Source organism: Hypanus sabinus, chromosome 1 (genome assembly GCF_030144855.1).
Source record: "Hypanus sabinus isolate sHypSab1 chromosome 1, sHypSab1.hap1, whole genome shotgun sequence".
In the NCBI taxonomy this organism is placed as follows: Eukaryota; Metazoa; Chordata; class Chondrichthyes; order Myliobatiformes; family Dasyatidae; genus Hypanus; species Hypanus sabinus.
Window position 1 is genome coordinate 88,255,767 of NC_082706.1, and position 19,815 is coordinate 88,275,581.

The following is a 19,815-nucleotide window of genomic DNA, read 5'->3' on the forward strand; positions in this document are numbered from 1 at the left end:
TATGAAACACAAAATAATTGATTACCTAAGTATTCACCTGCTTCAAGTCAGTATTTAGTAGATGTACTTTGGCAGCAATTACAGTCGTGAGACTGTGGAGATTGGTTTCTATAAGCTTTGCACATCTGCACAATGCACAGTCCAAAAATCTGCACAATGCAGATTTTCCCCATTCTTCTACAAGACTGCTCAAGTTTTGTCAGATTGTGCGGGCATTGTGAGTGAACGGCCCTTTTCAAGTCTAGCCAAAAATTATCAATTGGGTTGAGGTCTGGATTCTGTCTTGGCCACTCCAGGACATTAACTTTATTTTTAAGCCATTCTGTGTACCTTTGGCTTTATGCTTGGGGTCATTGATGCTGGAAATCAAATCTTCTCCCAAGTTGCAGTTTTCTTGCAGACTGCATCAGGCTTTCCTCCAAGATATCCCTGTATTTTGCTGCATTCATTTTACCTTCTACCTTCCAGGGCCTGCTGCAGTGAAGCATCCCCACAGCATGATGCAGCCACCACCATGCTTCATAGTAGGGATGGTGTGTTTTTGATGATGTGCTAAGTGTTTAGTCTGATGGCTAAAAAGCTCAAATTTGGTTTCATCAGCCCATAGAACCTTCTTCTAGTTGACTTCAGAGTCTCCCACATGCTTCTGGCAAAATTTAGCCAAAATTTCATGAGAGTATTTTCAACAGTGGCATTCTCTTTGCCACTCTCCCATAAAACTGTGACTGGTGAAACACCTGGGCAATAGTTGTTCTATCTACCATCTCAGCCACTGAAGCTTGTAGCTCCTCCAGAGTTGTCATCACTCCCATGGTGACCTGCCTCACCAGTCCCCTTCTTGCATGGTCACTCAGTTTTTGAGGATGTCCTGCTCTAAGCAGATATACAGCTGTGCCATATTCTTTCCATTTCTTGATAATTGACTTAACTGTACTTCAAGGGATATTGAGTGACTTGGAAATTTTCTTGTATCCGTATCCTGACTTGTACTTTTCAATAACCTTTTTTCAGGGTTGCTTGGAGTGTTCTTCAGTCTTTATGGTGTCGTTTTTGCCAGGAAACTGACTCACCAGCAGTTAGACCTTCCAGATATTTTTACTACAATCAATTGAAATACCTTGCCTGCGCACAGCTGATCTCCATTTAACTAATTATGACACTTGTAAAACCAATGGGCTGACCAGTGATGATTTTGTGCGTCATATTAAAGGGAGGTGAATACTTATGCAATCAACTATTTTGTGTTTTACATTTGTATTTAATTTAGATCACTTTATAGAGATCTGTTTTCACTTTGACATGAAAGTCTTTTTCTCATGATCAGTGTCAAAAAAGCCAAATTAAATCAACACTGATTCAATGTTGTAAAACATCGAAACATGAAAACTTCCGGGAGAGGCTCGAGTACTTTTTATAGGTATTGTACGTATGACTCTGTCCTGATGAAGTATCTTGGCTCGAAACATTGACTGGTTACTCTTTTCCATAACGCTGCCTAGCCTGCTGAGTTCCTCCAGCATTTTTGTTCAGTGAATTTTCCACTAATTATGTTTCTGTTGCTTCTGTATTTCTCTAGAAGCTTCACCATTTGAACATGACTATTTTATAGGTTGTTATCACAGGAATTGTTGTGCTATCTCTAGTCTGTGTTGGGATGAGCAGGGCCTCTTTTTCCTTTGTCGTTTCTTTGTTCTCTCAGCTCATTTCTCTCAATAATTTGTGCTCCAAAAGGCTCCAGCAAGCTTCTACAGATGTACTGTGGAGAGTTTTCCAGCTGGTTGCTTCAACACCTGGCATGGAGGGGCCACCACACAGGATCAGATAAAGCTGCAGAAAGTTGTAAACCCAGCCAGCTTCTTCGTGGACACTAGCCTCCCCAGCATCAAGGACAGCTTCAAAAGGCGATGTCTCAAAAAGGTGGTATCCTTCACCCAGGGCATGACCTGCTGCCATTTCTACCATCATGGAGGATGTACAGCTGCTTGAAAACACACACTTAATGTTCTAGGAGCAGCTTCTTTCCCCCCACTATCAGACCATCAGTTTTCTCAATGGACATTGAACCCATCTACAATACCTCACAATAGATTTTTTTTACATTATATATTGCACCATGCTACTGCTGCAAAATAACAAATTTCACAACAAATGCCAGTGATTTTAAACCAGATTTTAATATTTTTGTTCATTTTCTGCTCTTGCAATATTTAATAAAATGGCCGTAAGCAATTCTTTCTTGACTTCTGAAGAACTTCTGAATCGCAAAAAGCATCAAGATCCAATACTAATGTGGGATTCTGCCAAATGGGAAACCCGACTGTCCGAATCATTCAGCTGGATTACTATCCTAGAATTCTCATTAGCATCCTCTGTGTAATTCCTTGACGCACTCTAAATTGGCACTTCATTGTGCGTGGGTCTTTTTGTTGCTTGTTGCTGCATAGCTTGTGCTGCCTGGAGAATTTGCCTAAGTGGTAATTTTATGGGCACATTCAAATTAAGCCTACTGATTTCTGAGTCTCCTAATCAGATCAGCCAGCATAAAAAAGTAGACCAGCATTTATATTGAACATTTTAAGTCCCTTTTAAGAAAGTCCCAAAGCACTTAATAGCACTTCACAAGAAGCTATTCTGATAAAGGAAACATTGCAGTCAAATTTATTCATCACTAGCTCCCACAATCAGGAAATTGGCAACAGAGTTGATCTGTTGACTGAGGGATAAATATTCAGGGATACAGTAGTAAAATCTCTTCTTGATAAATACGAACAGCTAATGAAAAAAAAGCTTAGATTCGGATTCTGATTTATCAGTTGTACAGTGAAATGCATTAATACCCAAGGGTGTGTTGGGGACATCCCTCAAGTATCGCCAGTCCCAAACATGCCCACAATGCTCAGCAGAACAACATAGAACACAGCAAGCAATGAAACAACAAAAGTAAGCCCCTTTCCTCCTTCTGACTTACTCTTACATGTGGGCAGTACTCCTAATCCTATCTCCAGGATTTGGACATCAGGCTTCAATTTCTGGACTTCCAATCAATGTTCGGGGTTCAATCTTCATCATTGACCCCTGAACCCCAGACTCGAACTTCATGTGCACCAACTGACCAGCCTTTGATCTCCTTGGAACTTCACCCCTGTCCACTTTGCTGGCCTTCGGGTGCAGAACAGTTGACTGTGGATATCACTATCACTGAACCACATCACTGCAGTCTTCTTTGTCACATCACTGGACTTCAAATGTGGAACACAGAGTGCAGAGTGGAGGTCTGATCTCTAACTCCTCTACATCCTGCACCCTGAACGCTAATCTGACCTTGAGCTTCCCCACAACATTGTCACTAAACACTAACCTGAACCCTAAACCCCTTTCTGTCCCCAAAACCACTCCTAAAGCCTTAAAAAATAACTAAGTCTGAACCACAATCTCAACAAAGACCAGCGCCATCTTGAGAAGAAAACAAGCTCATAAACTGCTCATAATCTTCAATCTCCACTCAATCCAATGCCGTTACAGATCTTGTATCCTGTTTAGCAAATCTCAGCTGGTGGATTCTATGGAAAATCTACAATTAGGAAAAAGTTTTGAAAGATCATGATGGCAATGCTAAAAATGAACTGCAAAATCACACCTGGGCCTTGGATTGTACTCCATCTTGCCAATGGAGAAGGATAAGATGAGCTTGAGAGTGCAGTCAGCATGGAGGTACAGATCTACTGCTGGCTGCTTTCATGTAATGATCTTTGTGATAACACAGCACAAGCCTGATAGCTTACCTCTGCGTGGCCTGCTTGGAGTTGCACAGAATCCCCATTTCATTAGTGTGAATCCTAAGTTCAGGAAATACACTCAGTGGCCACTTTATTAGGTACAGCTGCTCATTAACGCAAATATCTAACCAGCCAATCATGTGGTTGCAACACAATGCAGAAAAGCATGCAGTCATGGTCAAGAGGTTCATTTGTTGTTCAGCCCAAACATCAGAATGGGAATGAAATATGAGATACCTAATAAAGGGCCACTGAGTGTATTAGGCCTTAATCTCAGTTTGGGTAGTTTCATATGTCTAAATCCCCTTTTACTTCAAACATGTATGGTGGAAAATATAAAGCCAGGTTCAAAGCAGAAGAATAATTGTGTAAATAGCAGAGACATGGATGACAACATTAAGATTAAAAGTGATTAAACACAGATTTATCATTATTCAGCTATTTCTGTTCTTCTTCCAGTCAAGTCTAATATTAAACAGGTGAGGACAAGTGCCTCCTGATTTCTTTCCTCAAATTGAGTCTTTTTGATGGTAACTTAATTGTCGTTTTGAAATTGTCTCTCAGTGGAGGCAAAGGAATCATAAAAATGGAACAGTTGGTTGCCTTGCCAGAGAGAATATGATCTAGGAGTACAGGGGTATAAATCAAGTGGGACTGATAGGATGGCTCATCTGGAGGTTAGCATGGACTAATTGGGATGAATGGTCTTTGTGCCACAATAATAATCTCATTTAACTGCGTTTCAGCAATTCTTAACTGTCACAAATGCATAAACTAATATACAACCAAATATAAGGAACAGAATTAGGCCATTCAGCCCATTGAGTCCGTTCCATCATTCCATCATGACTGATTTATTATCCCTTTTGACTCCATTATCCTGCCTTTCCTTGTAACCTTTGATGTCCTTCCTAATCAAAAGCCTGTCAATCTCTGCCTTAAATTACCCAATACTTGGTCTCCACAGCCACCTGCGGCAATGAATTCCATAGATTCACCCCCCCCCCCCGCCCCAATTGGCTTAAGAAATTCCTCCTGTTTGCTATTCTAAAGGGATGTCCTTGTATTCTGAGGCTGTGCCCTCTGGTCCTACAATAGTTAAATACAGAATTGTCAAGTATTTCAATATTCTGGAGGTTTATATCTAATTACTTTGCCTTTAACAGTCATTATGACTAATATCCTGAGGACAAAAAAAAAATCCTATATTGAAATGCACTTGATGTGAAAAGCTGCGTATAACAGACAATTCTGCTGTTAACATATCACATCAGCAGCAAACTACCTACCTAACCCACATCAACATATTAATATACTCTGGAAGCATAAAAAGAATAGCTGTAATAATCTAATTTCACACTAATTACTGTACGCTGGTTCAGATCAAAGAGTCAGGCTACACTAAAGCAAAATTAGACGGCATGGTAGCGTAGTGGTTGGCGTAATGCTGTTGCAGCAATAGCAACCCATGTTCAATTTCTGCCACTATCTGTAAGGAGTTTTTACGTTCTCCCCATAACCATGTGGGTTTCCTCCCACATCCCAAAGATGAATGGGTTAGTAGGTTAACTGGTCATATGGGTGTAATTGGGAGGCAGGGGCTCATTGGGCCAGGAGAGTCTATTACCATAGTGTATCTGTAAATAAATGAATAAAATAATACTACACCCAGCACAATCCTCATTGATTTGACACAAATGTCACATTTCACGATGTTTTGATGTACATGTGGTTAAACACATCACTCTTAGTCAATCAAAGAAAGTTTAAAGTCCCACACTAAGAACTAATGCACAGAAGTATTAATAATACACTTAAGGTGACTTTGGCACGAAATGATAAAGTGACAAGGTGACTCCTGGCATGAGGAACTCTTCTGGGTAGCCGCAGTGCTATGAAAACACAGAAGAACAGTGACCATGTTAGCGAGGGTATGAGCTGTGTAGTGTAAATGTAAAGCGGCAGTGAATTGTACGTTCAGCAGTCAAGCAATCACCAAGTTGTTCGCAGCACACAGGATTACGGGCTCACATCTTTAAGAGGTTCCAGATGGACATTGTGTTGGTTTCTCTCCTGTCACTCCATTCTCATCAGTCTTGTAGGCTAGGCTATCCACAAATCGGAGAAATCTGAATGCTTAAGGCTTCCAAATTATTCATGTTGCTTTTTGCAGCAGCTATCTCCAACAAAGGAGCTAAATAGGACAGCCAGAGTATTCTTGAGATGTGTCCAGGCTGGTAGTATGTTAAGTCTCCAAATCCAGTAAAACTGCTCCCACACGATGGATGGAGATAATCAATCGTGTGGGACCCTGCAGCAGGTATTCCGGCACCGTATCACAATGCTCATGGGACCGTGTTACCACATTGAGCACAGTTAATTGCTCACAGCAATGACACAGTAGAAGCCTTTGTCCCGAAGCACTGCTGGCCCATTGCATTGGGAGGCACTTAATCATAGCCACTGTATCTGGTTCTCAGAAGAGTGCCCATCATGCTATCACGGACTTCCCCAACAAATGCTGGCCTTAACAATCTGGAGAATATCTGCATCAGCATCTTCTCTGAGTGAAAGTGACGGCACAGTTCATGTTGAGAGAATAGCAGCCAATACGTAATTACAGTACTGTAATTCTGAGGCTGTCCCCTCTGGTCCTAGACTTCCCCACTACAGGAAGCATCCTCTAGGTGTCCACTCTATCTCGGCTTATCAGTAATCAATAGATTTCAATGAGATTCTCCCTCATTCTTCTAAACTCCGACCATCAAATCCTCTTCATAATTTAACCATGTAATTCCCAGAATCACTCATGTGAAACCTCTCCGGATCCTCTCCAACAATTTTCACTTCTTTTCTTATATCAGAGGCCCAAAACTGTTCACAATACTCCAAGTATGGTCTGACCAAAGTCTTATAAAGCCTCAGCATCACATCCTTGCCCTTAGTCTTTTATTCTTCTCAAAATGAATACCAATATTGATTTGCTTTCCTTACCTCTGACACAACCTGTAAGTAAACTTTTTGGGAATCCTTCCCAAGGACTCCCAAGTCCCTTAGCAACTCTGATTTCTGAATTTTCTCTGTTTAGAAAATAGTCTACACCTTTATTCCTTCTACCAAAGTGCATGACTATACGCTTCCCTACATAATATTCCATTTGCCATTTTATTGCCCATTCTTCCGATATGTCCAAATCCTTCTGCAGACTGCCTGCTTCCTCAACACTACCTGCTCCTCCACCTATCATTGTATCATCTACAAACTTGGCCACAAAGCCATCAATTCCGTCATCCAAATCATTGTCATATAATGTGAAAAGAAATGGTCCCAATACCAACTTTTGGGGAACACCACACCCAACCAGAATAGCCCCCCTTTATTCCGAATCTTTGTCTCCTGCCTATCAGCTAATCTTACATTTATGTTAGTACCTTCAAAGTTCAAAGTAAAATGTATGATCAGAGTATATAATGTCACCATTTACAACCCTGAGATATTTTTTCTGCAAGCATACTTAACAAATCTATAGAACAGTAACTGGAAACAGGATCTGTAAACAGTAAACTATAAACAAACTATGGAAATGCAGATAATAAATAAATAATAATAAATAATGAGCATGAAATACCTGGATAAAAGAGTCCTTAAATGAGTGTAGTTATCCTCTTTTATTCAGGAACCTGATGGTTGCGGGGTAGTAACTATTCTTGAGCCTGGTGGTGCCTGAAATAACATGGGCTCTTATCTCATCTGCGGCACCTTGTCAAAAGCCTTCTGAAATTCCAGTAAACATCATCCACTAACACTTTTTTGTCTATCCTGCCTGTCATTTCCTCAAAGAATTCCAACTGATTTGACCGGCAAGATTTCCCCTTAAGGAAACCATGCTGATTTTGACCTATTTTATAATGCACATCCAAGAACACCAAAACCTCATTCTTAATAATCCTCCCAACAACTGAAGTCAGGCTAATTGGCCTCCAATTTTCTTTCTTCTGCCTCCTTCCTTCCTTAAAGATTGGAGTGACATTTGCCATTTTGCAGTCCTCAAGAATCTAGTGATTCTTGAAAGATCATTAATAATGTCTCCACATTCTCTTCAGCTACCTCTTCCAGAACCCTAAGGTGTAGTCCATCTGGTCTAGGTGACATCTACCTTCAGATTTTTCAGCTCCCACTTGATACTTTCGAATTTCTGGCTCACTGCTAGTGTTGTTCAGAGTGAAGGCTGATGCAAAATACTTATTAGGTTCCTCCAGCATTTATTTTTGTCCCCACTACTGTTTTTCCAATGTCATTTTCCAGTGTTCCCATATCCACTCTCTTTTGCTCTTTTTATATATCTGAAAAACCTTTTGATATCCACTTTGATATTTTAGGATAGCTTACCTTCATATTTCATATTTTCTCTCTTTTTAGATTTTTAATTGCCTTCTGTTGGATTTTAAAAGCTTCCTCAGTCCTCAAAATTTTCAAAATGTTTGAACTATTATATGCAATATCTTTTGCTATTACCCTGTCTTTGAGTCTCCTTGTTATGCAGGGTTTCCTCACCCTCCCTTTAGAATTCTACTTCACCTTTGGGTTATATGTATCCAGCATCTTCCAAATTGCCTCCAGAAACTCCAGCCATGGCTGTTCTGCCATCATCCTTGCTGGTGTCCCTTTTCAATCAACTTTGTCCAGCTTCTCTCTCATGCCTCTGTAATTCCTTTTACTCCACGGTAATATTGATGCATCTGACTATATCTTCTCACTCTTAAAGTGCAGGGTGAAGTCTTTCATATTATGATCACTGTCTCCTAAGGGTTCCTTTCCTTTAAACTCCCTTATCAAAACTGGTTTATTACATAACACCCAATCCAGAATTGCCTTTCCCCTAGTGGACTCAACCAAAAACTGCTCTAAAAAGTCATCTACAAATTCCCTCTCTTGGGGTCCAGCTCCAACCTAATTTTTCCTATCTACCTGCATATGGAAATCCCCTGTGACTATTGTAACATTGCCCTCATTACTTGCATTTTCTATTTCACATTGCAAATTATATCCCACATCCTGGCTACTGTTTGGAGGCCTGTATGTAGTTCCCATCAGGATCTCTTTATCCTTGTAGTTTCTTAACTCTACCCTAAGGATTCTACATCTTCCAACTCAATGTCACCTCTTTCCAAGGATTTGATTTCATTTGTTACCAACAGAGCCACCCCACCCTCTCTGCCTATCTGCCTGTCCTTCCATTTCAATGTGCATCCTTTGATGTTAGACTCCCAACTATGACCTTATTTCAGGCCAATTGCAGAACACCCTTATCTAATCTGAAGAATGAAACCTTGTAATATTTTCCAGTATGATCCAATTTATAAAGAAGTATTTGTGATTATTGTCAATGCTTTTATTATCTCCTTAAGACAACTGCTGGAGATACTGTTGACAGTCAAAAACTATGAATTCCACAAAGGATGGAGAATTAGTTGTGGAGATCATTGAAGGTACTTATTATTAAAGGACATGAATCTGAAAATAGAGGAATGTATATGTTGGGTTAGTAGTTCAGGTACATAGGAACATGTTGATAGAGCTGTTAAGAAAGTATATGTGTGTTGCTCATCATTAGTCAGGGAGTGAGTTCAAGTATTGAGAGAAGTAATGTTGCAGCACTGTAAAACCCTGGTGAGACCACACTTAGAATATTGTGTTCCATTCTGTCACCTCATTATAGGAAGGATGTGGAAGCTTTAGAGAGGGGGCAAAAGAGATTTACCAGGATGCTGCCTGGATGAGAAGGCATGACGTATGAGAGAGCTAGGGCTTTTCTCTTTGGAATGAAGCAAGGTGAGAAGTGACTTGACACAGGTGTACTCGATGTTTAGAGGCATAGACTGAGTGGATAGCCAGAGACATTTTTTCAGGACGGAAATGGCTAATGTCAAAGGAAAGTTTTTTTTTACATGGAGAGTGGTGGATGCATGGAACACCTTGCCAGGGATGGTTGTAGAGGCAGATACAGTGGGAAATTTAAGAAACTCTTAGATAGGCACATGGATGATAGAAACATGGAGTTCTATGTAGGAAGGAAGGACTAGTTTGATCTTAGAATAGGTTAAAAGGTTTGCACAACTTTGTGGGCCTGTACTGTGCTATAACATATAATGTTATAATGCATATTTTATTCCATAACCATACTTTAACCTCTAACTTTAGTTTTTTACTTAAACTTCATACTTCATAATTGTCGAATGTTGTCTCTCTTTGCAAGTTGCATCCTAACCAACACACCAGACAGCAAATTCTGAATACATGTTGTGACGGGGTTCAGAAATGACCCTAGTCTGTGATGGGGTCCAGAATTGGCCCTACGAACTGTGCTGCTATTAAGAGAGAGAAAGGGAGGCGTCCAGCGCAATGAGAGAAAGAGAGACAGAAACTGCTCGAAAGATTGATGTTTTGGTTTCTCTACAAGCTGTTTACCTTCCCTCAAGGACACTTGCTTGCTTGTAAAGTTCCTGCAGAGAGAGGAGGGCGGAGTAGGTTGATGGACAGTTGGTGCCCAACATGTGGAGATAAAAACCAGGTCTGCTCCTGCAGAGACAGACACACAGTTTTGGACGCTGAACGAGCTTTGTTGCACCCGCGAGAAGGTGGGGGTTTTTGGAGGATCGATTCAGGGAAATTGATCAGTTGCTCTCACAGTGTGAAAAGGTGCGACCGGTGGGAAATTATTTGTGTGTCCACCCTTGTCTGGGTGATAATTCCACCACTGAAGAACGGTTGTACGTGTTATGGTCATAGTCGGTGACTTCAACAGGATTTCGGAAGACAACGGGAAGATCGACAGCATCAGCTCACCTCTCTCTCTCTCTCTCTCTCTCTCTCTCTCTCTCTCTCTCTGCCTCTCTCTCCCTCTCTCTCTAACGCCACTCAAGTAACTACCTTGCACTGAACTGAACTCTCTTCATCATCTTAAGACTCTATTCATTCACCCCTAGGTTTGAAAGAGCCTAGTTTTATTCCATTTTCCACACTTATGTACATATATATCATTGCTAACCTGTTGAAGATATTTGCATTTATAGTACTGCATTGCATAGTTTACTAATAAACACTATTAGTTTATAGCAATACCAGACTCCAATGTGTTTTCCATTTCTGCTGGTTCTTTAACCCGTCACGGGGTACGTGACAAAATAAACATTAGTGTGACTGCAGTGTCACACGTGAATGAGTGTGGGTAGGTGGGTGTGATAAATAAATACATCTGATTCTGAACCTGCATTTGTCTTATGTTCTATGTTCTCAATAGATTTTAATGCCTATCTAAACTACCTTGCTTATGGATTGTGCTAAATTAAATTCCAGCAAATACACAAGCACATTCATCAACTCCAGACCTTCAATGTCTGTGCAAACACATGCATGCCATCATTACAGTTTGACAGATTGATCCAATATATGTTCTAAGATAAAGAATCTATGATTAATGCAATTACTGGTAATAGTTCTGTGCTCTCCCCCCGTCTTACTGGAAAGTCCTTTGCACACGTCCTTCCATATTAATGAAATACTGGCTCCTAAGGCGCAGACAATTTCTCAATGCCTTGGGGGTGCACCAAGATTCAACATTTTATTATATGCTTAGCTTCTGCTTAAACATCATAGCAATTGGGTTTGAAGTGAGTTGATTTGGCCCAAGGGAATTCTTTTCACAATATATTCTCATTTTTTAATTGTTGGAGTTACAATGCAATTTACACAACTCATCTCTCGTGGAGGTAGCACGCTGGTCTGAAGGGCACTGTGCTTAATCATGAGTGCAGGTCAGCTCTCCCATCAGATAAACAGTGAGTTACCATCAGAACCTTCCAAAAGTCTAGTTAATGTTTCAAAGAAGCTGTAAGTATGAAAGAAAAGTAGGAATACTGAAGATGCAGGCAGTTCTTAAGTTAAGAGGATGTGTGGGCTTGCCTTCCGAGAGAATGGTTTGTATTCTGATATTCCATAATGTATGAAGCATGTGTCAAGAAATGCAGATTGAAAAAAAACTGTGTTTATTTATTTTTTCACACAGATTCCATGACAGCAACTTGTCTTCTGTACTTAGGACTTCGGGATAAAGATTTGTGAATTCCGTAAGGGTAATTTTCCATAATGAAAACAGGCCTAATGCTGGAGTTTAAAAGAATGTCGGGGGAATCTCACTGAAGCCAAATCAAACACTGAAAGGCCTAGATGCAGTGAATGCCGAGAGGATGTTTCCTCCAGTGGAGAGTCTAGGACCAGAGAGCACAGCCTCAGAATACAAGGACAGCCCTTTAGAACAGCAATGAGGAGGAATTCCTTTAGCCAGATGATGGTGAATCTGTGGAATTCATTGCCACCAATGCTGTGGAGACCAGGTTATTGGGTATATTTTAAAGTAGAGGTTGAAAGGTCCTTGATTAATAAGGGTGTATGGGAAAAAGGGGTAAAAATGGGATTGAGGATAATACATCAGCCAGAAGGAATATTGGAGCAGAGTCAATGGGCTGAATGACCTAACTCTACTCCTGTGTCTTATAGTCTAATGCATTGGTTGCTTGTACTCAGAAGGTTAGGGAGCTTCAATGAAGGGAGGAACAGAGCTAACAAGTCATTGGCTTTAAATGTTAACTCAATTCCACTCTTCACACATGCTGCCTGGCCTACTGAATATCTCCGTTTGTTGCTTATGTTTCTCTGGATCAATGGTTGCACATTATCACTCTACAGAGCCAGTGATCACCCATCATGGTTCAGTTCCCATTGTTGCCGAAAAGGAGTTTCTACATTCTCCCTGTGACCACGTGGGCTTCCTCCGGGTCCTTCATTTCCTCCCACATTCCAAAGAAGTACATCCTGATTCAGATTCAGTTTATTGTCATTTAGAAACCATAAATGCAGTGCAGTGAAAAAATGAGACATTAGGATTAGTAAATGATGGGCGTGCTATGTTGGTACCAGAAGTATGACAATACATGCGGTCTGCCCAGCAAAATCCTCATTGATTTAATTTAATGCAAATGGTTTATTTCATTGTATGCTTCAATGTTTTGATGCTGATGTGACAATTAAAGCTAATCCTTATTTTCTGTAGATCACTTAAACCTGTACATTGAGACCTAACAATCAAAGATTGGTATTTGCCTTGCACATTTAACTTAATAAAACAGTGCATAGTGCTTCACAGCTGAAAGTACAATCAGTGTTCACTTTATGGAGGAATACCTATATCTGTGGGGCTGAAGGAGGCTGCAGAAGGAGGAAAACTGATTAGCTCCAGCTGACATGTTAAATCCTGTACCAAGTAAAGTGACTACTGAGTGTTTGTTCCTGATCTTCTACTGCTGTAACCTATTCGCTTCAAGCATTATCCCTTCAGGTATCATCCCTGAAGAAGATGGCAGAGTATCTCATTGAAACGTCGGTTATCATCGATACCTATACCCGACTAGAAACTCGAGAAGAGTTTATTCATCATTTACGTCAGGAAAGCACTAGATCCTTTTTCCGAATTATGTATTTGCACTCTCACTGTTCCTATCTACAAATTGGTTTTACCACCAAATAGGTATTTTCCCTCTTAACATTTTCCCCCAGACTTATGCAGCCTGATGTTTGATAATTGAATCTTCTGACATTTACATTGGCTCAGTGGCTTGTTAACACCTCAGGAAATACTAAAGGATGGTGACTGCTGGTATCACATTATAAGCTACCAGGCTTTTTATTATTTCAATGAAATTGTAACTCGCACAAATTCCATACCCAAAAGGCACTCCTTTCCAGTGACTTTACTACCTATATTTAGCATAATTAAAAGAAAAGCTTGCAACCATTTTAGCAAAAAGGGGAACTGAATTAAATTAAAAGCTACTTTTATTGAGGATAATTGATAGGCATTAAAAGATAATTATTTATTTAAAGGCTTTTTATTTGAGGATAATTGATAGGCATTAAAGAATATTTATTTATTTAAAGGCTCTTTATTGAGGATAATTGATTGGAATTAAAAGAATATTTATTTATTTAAAGGCCTTTTATTGAGGATAATTGATTGGAAGAATGAATCAGAAGAAAAAGAAGTGAAACACAGCTTTCAGCAGAAGTCTTTGAAGCAGTTAAAAAAATTGTCAAATTGGGTTGAAATCTTCTTAACTATCTTGAGCACATTAGAGACTGTTAACAGAAATCCTGACTGATATCATTTGCTGTTTGAGCAAGAAAGAAATTGTTCCATAGGGTTATTAAGCATCTCTGAAAATTCAGAACAATTCAATTAGGATATCTACAGAGTGAAATAACCTAATCAACAAGTACTGGTGGACACAATAATTTTTTTCAACTTTTTTTTGCAATGTAAAGACAACATAGTTCAATCCCATCAGTCCATGAACTACCATCACATTTTTAACCAATTCCCTGCATTCTACAATGTGCCAGTTGTGAGATATCTGGTGCCATGGGCAATGTTACATAACACATCACAAACTGCATTATAAAGTGCATTAATAGTATCTCAGGGATATAATTTAAACAGTATTAGAGGATGAGAAAACATCTCTTTTATTTAGAGCAATATTTATCTTTGCTTAATGTTAAAAAATGTTGTACTTCTATATATAAAAAAATCAAAGGTTCCAGTTCATTGTCAACATAATATCTGCATCAAATTATCTCAAAGATAAAATATTCTGTCTTTCTATCTTTTCTTTGCATGTTAGTCTGGATGGGTTTACAGTTCCAAAATGGGTCTGAGCTTCCTCAAGCTATAGATGCACAAGTAATTGCTTACCTGACTCACAGGCAAATGTCTTTGATGTTTCATCATGAAAGATAATTGCCACAGCATGTTTCTTTGTCTCCCGGGGCAACCTGCTTATGTTCCTGATGCTGTGCAGCTCAGTTACCTGGAAGCAAGAGTCAGATTAATTATAAAAATGGCACATTCTTTCATTTGATGTCCCACAAGGGAGAAGAGCATTGTTTTCTTATGATATTTGTGTATATGCGTGTATTGATCACAGTGAGAGTACTAGCTGTGGGCAATGAATTTTTTTTAAAGTTAGGTGCATGAAATTGTACTAAGCATTCAGGATTAATGCTACACAACTAGTATGAACCAGACAGGCCAAATGACCTTCTTCCTGCATGCTAACAAGTTGCATCACTGCATGGTGTGGAAACTGTACTGTGGTTGGCAGGTAGCCAAAACTGCCCAATGCATCACTGGCACCAGCCTACTCACCATCAAGGATATATATAGAGAAAGGTACCAGAAAAAGGTCAGTAACATCATCAAGGATCCCACCCACCCTGCTCAAGGATTCTTTGCTCCATTCCCACCCAGGAGGAGGCTACGTAGCATTCATGCCAGGACCACCAGACTCAAAAACAGCTATTCTCCCCAAGCAGTAAGGCTGATCAATAATTGTACACCACCCACAGCCACTACTTTATCAATTCCTGATAGATTAACCTTATATACAGTCACTCTTGTGCCTGACATCACTTTATGGACATACAGTCAAACTACATATATAAGCTATCTTGTGTATTTATTTGTGTTTTTAAAAAAATATATATTATATTCTTTATCTTGTTGTGTTTCGTTTTCAGTTACATCAGATCTGGAGTAACAATTATTTAATTCTCCTATGCACTTGAGTACTGGAAATAGCATTAAACAATCTAGAATTCATTCCACTACATTCCAATCAACATATTTCCGTTCGCAAGTTCAGGGAGACTAACTTGTGGACTGAAGTATGTTTAGTCCTTTAGTATTGTGACTTATTGGGCCTGTGTTTCCCATTCCAGCCCTCATCAACAGCTCTTACACAGTTTGACTACATGAGGAGACAACCTGTGGACAACTTTCCACTGGCAGGTAAATGATCAGTAAGAATGAGTTTGAAAATGCTCAAACCCATTGAGAACGTGGAGAGATGACTGTGTGGGCAAGACTAAATGAACCGCCTAACTCCAAGTTTCAAGATGTTATCACTGGGAAAAGAAGCAATTAGAGGAATAATGTTGCTTTTATAAAAATAAAATGAAAGTATCTAATCTCTGCTTTTGCTCAGTGTTAGCTACTGAGACAGAAACCTGTCAGAGCAAAATAAAGGATGCTTTCCTAGTGCATGGGCTCCCAACTTTTTTTTATGCCTTGGAGCAATACAATTAAGCAGTGGCCACAGACTCCAGGTTATGGAACCTTGTCTTAGTGCACTATTGATGGAATGTTACCTCAATGAAATTACTGATATCCAAACAAGATGTTTGCAAGGGTTCCCAAACTGGGGCCCACAGACCCCTTACTTAATGGTATTGGTCCATGGCATAAAAATGGTTGTGAACCCCTGTGTTTGAGTGTAGTTCATTAACTCTTGAGAGATCCATAGAAAATTCCGTTAATGATAATTAAGTATCCGGTCAAATAGTGCTGCCTGTGGGATCTTGCTGTGCACAGGCTGGTTGCTGCACCTCCTCCATTTTGGCAAAAAATACAACCCAACCTAACCCAGGACTGTCAAGGACGTGGAAGGCCTCACAGATGCTATAGGCTGATTTCAATCCCCCTTTGTGTTAAAATAGCAGGAAGGTACGTGTGGATGGACACAAGCGTCCTCCAAAACCACTTAAAGTCAGATTTCAGATTCAGATTTCTTTATCACAAGTACATGGAAACATACGGTTTGTGTTAACAGCTGACATTCCCGGGGATGTGCTGGCTGCAGCACATGAGAGTTAACTCTGTATGCTAGCTCAGCTTCTTCACTCTCTCTGCATACCAATGCTCAAAGCTCAAAGTAAATTTGCTGTCAAACCTCAGATATGTCACCATATAAACCTTGAGATTTATTTCCTTGCAGGCATTCACAGTAGATCAGGGAGATGTTGTACAATAGAATCAATGAAAGACTACACACAGAAACTGCCAAACAACCAATGTGCAAAAGACAGATGGTGCAAATTTAAAAAAAATACTACCGGGAACGTGAGTTGTTGAGTCCATAGGTTGTGGGATCAGTTCAGTGTGGAAGTGAGTGAAGTTTACTGATTCGGGAGCCTGATGTTTTAAGGGTAAAAACTGTTCCTACACCTGGTGGTGTGGGTCTGCTGTTGCTCCCAGTACAGGAACATGCTGGGGGCAGTACATAATTGCTATCACTGCACTCTTGCTCGGCTCTGAGACTTCTTCACCCTCTCTGGCAACAGGAACTCAAAGTTCAAAGTAAATTTATTATCAAAGCACATGTATGCTGCCACATACAACCATGATTATTAAATAAACAAGTAATAATTATCGTGAGCATGAAATGAAGAGTCCTTGAAAGTGAGTATATATTTTGTGGAAACAGTTCAGTGTTGAGGTGAGTGAAGCTGTCCCCTCTGGTTCAAGAGCATGATGCTTGAGATGTAATAACTGTTCTTCAATCTGGTGGTGTGGGTCCTGAGGCTCTTGTACCTCCATCCTGATGGCAGCAGAGAGAAGAGAGCATGGCCTGGATAGTTGGGGTCCTTGACAGCATTCCGTACAGATGTGCTGAGTGGTGGGGAGGGCTTTACCACAATGGGTGGGCTGTATCTACTACTTCTGGAAGCGTTTACATTCAAGGTGTTTCCATACTAGGCTGTGATAAAACCAGTCTGGCTTCATGCACTCCCTTCTATAGAGCACTCAAAATGATAGGGGTGGGCTTTGATTCCAATATCTGATCTCTGGTGATAGATAGTTCAACAGGGCTACCAAGCCTATGAAGTAGAGAGTCAATGCCTTCTGGAGAGTAGGGAGAAACTTGGAAGCTAATTGGTTATATTTTTTATGTGGGCTTTTTGAAACCTATGGCATCACTGAGGTTATGGTCTGGTGTTACTCAGAATGAGAGTTTTCAGGAATGAATTAGCATGTACGCAGTACAAGCTATCACAGTTGGACTGAATGACTGACTGTGCCTCAACTGATGTCATAATTCAACGCCCTCACAATGTCAGGCTCAGTACATCAGACGATCGCTCCTGATGATGCTATCAGTGTACATACTTGAAGTCAAAGTACTAAAGATATCTAAGCTGTCAAGAGAGAATTAAAAAAAAGGACTTTGATGAGAAATTTTGGTGTCTGCGGGATATATTTTTTCACATGGGCTATTAATTCTGACAGCATTCCAACTTTGACAGCATGCCTTAAGAACAAAACCAATTTCTGCATTCTCATTTGTGAGACCACAATTCAATTGGCAGCCATGCCTGAGCTTTCTGCATACACTTCATCAAAATTATTGCAGGCAATTATCTTGTTTCTTGAAACAATGCCAAACCACTGGAATAAGAATTAGACAGAAGCTGGCATGCAGACTTAATTCAGAATTGATATAGTTGATAAATATGGCTAATATATCATTTGGTGGTTCTGCCAATCGTAATGTTTGAAACTGGGGTACCCATCATTGTTACAGCAAAACTGAGCTCAAGGTGAACAACGCTGGATAAAGGTGATGGGTTTTATGAAAGGACTCACAGCCTATAGTCTGCACAGAACCTGGCTGTGGTCCTTCCACAGTGGACAGAGGCACAGTGATTGCATCATGGCCTGGGCATGGAAACACCAATGCCCAGGAATGGAAAAGTCTTCAAAAATGGTGGATACAGCCCAGCCTGTCAAAAGGAAAGCCTTCCCCATCTTTGAGCATGCTTACAAGGAGTACTGTCACAAGAAAATAGCATCCATCATCAGGGATCCCCAACATCCAAGCCATGCTATCTTTTCCCTACTACTATCTGACAGGAGGTGCAGGAGCCTTAGGTCCCATATCAGCAGGTTCAGGAACAGTTATTACCCTACAGCCTTCGTGCTCCTGAACCAGTGGGATAGCTTCACTCACCTCAAAGCTGAATTGATTCCACAACCGTTAGACTCACTTTCAAGGACTCTACAACTCATGTTCTCAGTATTGTTTATTGATTTTTAATTTTATTTGCACAATTTGTCCTCTTTTGCACTTCGATTTTTGTCAGTCTTTATATAGTTTTTCATAAGTGCAATTGTTCATAAATTCAATCTTCTGAATTATTTCTAAATTCAATTATATTTCTTTATTTACCTGTAAAAGCCTGTAAGAAAATGAATTTCAAGTTTGTATTTGGTGGCATATAATTACTTTGATAATAAATTTACTTTGACTGTGACTCACCATACCATTGTGTGGAGTCTGATTTCAGTGGTTGGTAGCCTGATACATGGTACAATGGGATTTAACAGACTTGTTATGCAGCCTCAGCATTTGGCAATGAATAATTCATTGTCCTTAAACAGAGGACTTTCTTAAACTTAAAAAGCACCGGGGGAAGAACAAGGACAGAGAAGAAACCAATTTGTAAAATCTGTCCATTTCCACTAAATGATTAAACCATGGACAGATTCCTCAAGTTCCTCACTTGATTGCATAGGGATGCTTACCTTAAATACACTCCAAGCTATTTTGATCACTCAGAACTTGATGTGACATAATGGTCACATACTACCAGCACCATCCTTATTAAGCAGTAATAATGTATTAGACCACTGGATAGGAGACTACTATCGATTCCCTGCCAACAACTCTCGCAAATAGATTCCTCCACAGTATTTTCGATATTCACTCCTTACGCAGGTAACTAAGCAAATTGCTTGTTTCTCTTGTATTGGGTTCTGTTCTATACAGTCCAGATTCCTCCAAGTTATGTATTTTGGAAGTCACCTGATAAATGGAACTGCTATTATCCAGCTGTTGGAACTTCAGGAACTACTGGATCTCTGCAAATGCACCTCTGAATGTGGAAGTCTGACTCTTACTGGGTGTCATAGCAGAATACATGTGTCACTGCACACCACTGCCTGGCTTCATGATAAAGTCCAGTTTTGGCTGGCAAATTACTGCTTGCATCTTGTACAGTGAAGGTATTTACTGGTGTAGTTTAGAGACCACATTAAATTCGAGTGAGACTCAGAGCTAATGGATCAGGATAACTAGTAGTTTTGAGC

The 19,815-nt window shown here is 40.0% G+C and overlaps 1 protein-coding gene across 2 annotated transcripts in view; it reads right to left on the reverse strand.

Moving 5' to 3' along the window:
• Positions 1-19,815, reverse strand: part of dok6 (docking protein 6) — a 527,037-nt gene that overhangs the window by 193,171 nt on the left and 314,051 nt on the right. For both annotated transcript variants that reach the window (XM_059971537.1, XM_059971547.1), the window contains one exon: positions 14,584-14,698. In XM_059971537.1, the coding sequence (XP_059827520.1) occupies positions 14,584-14,698 (115 nt within the window). The remainder of the gene's footprint in view (positions 1-14,583; positions 14,699-19,815) is intronic.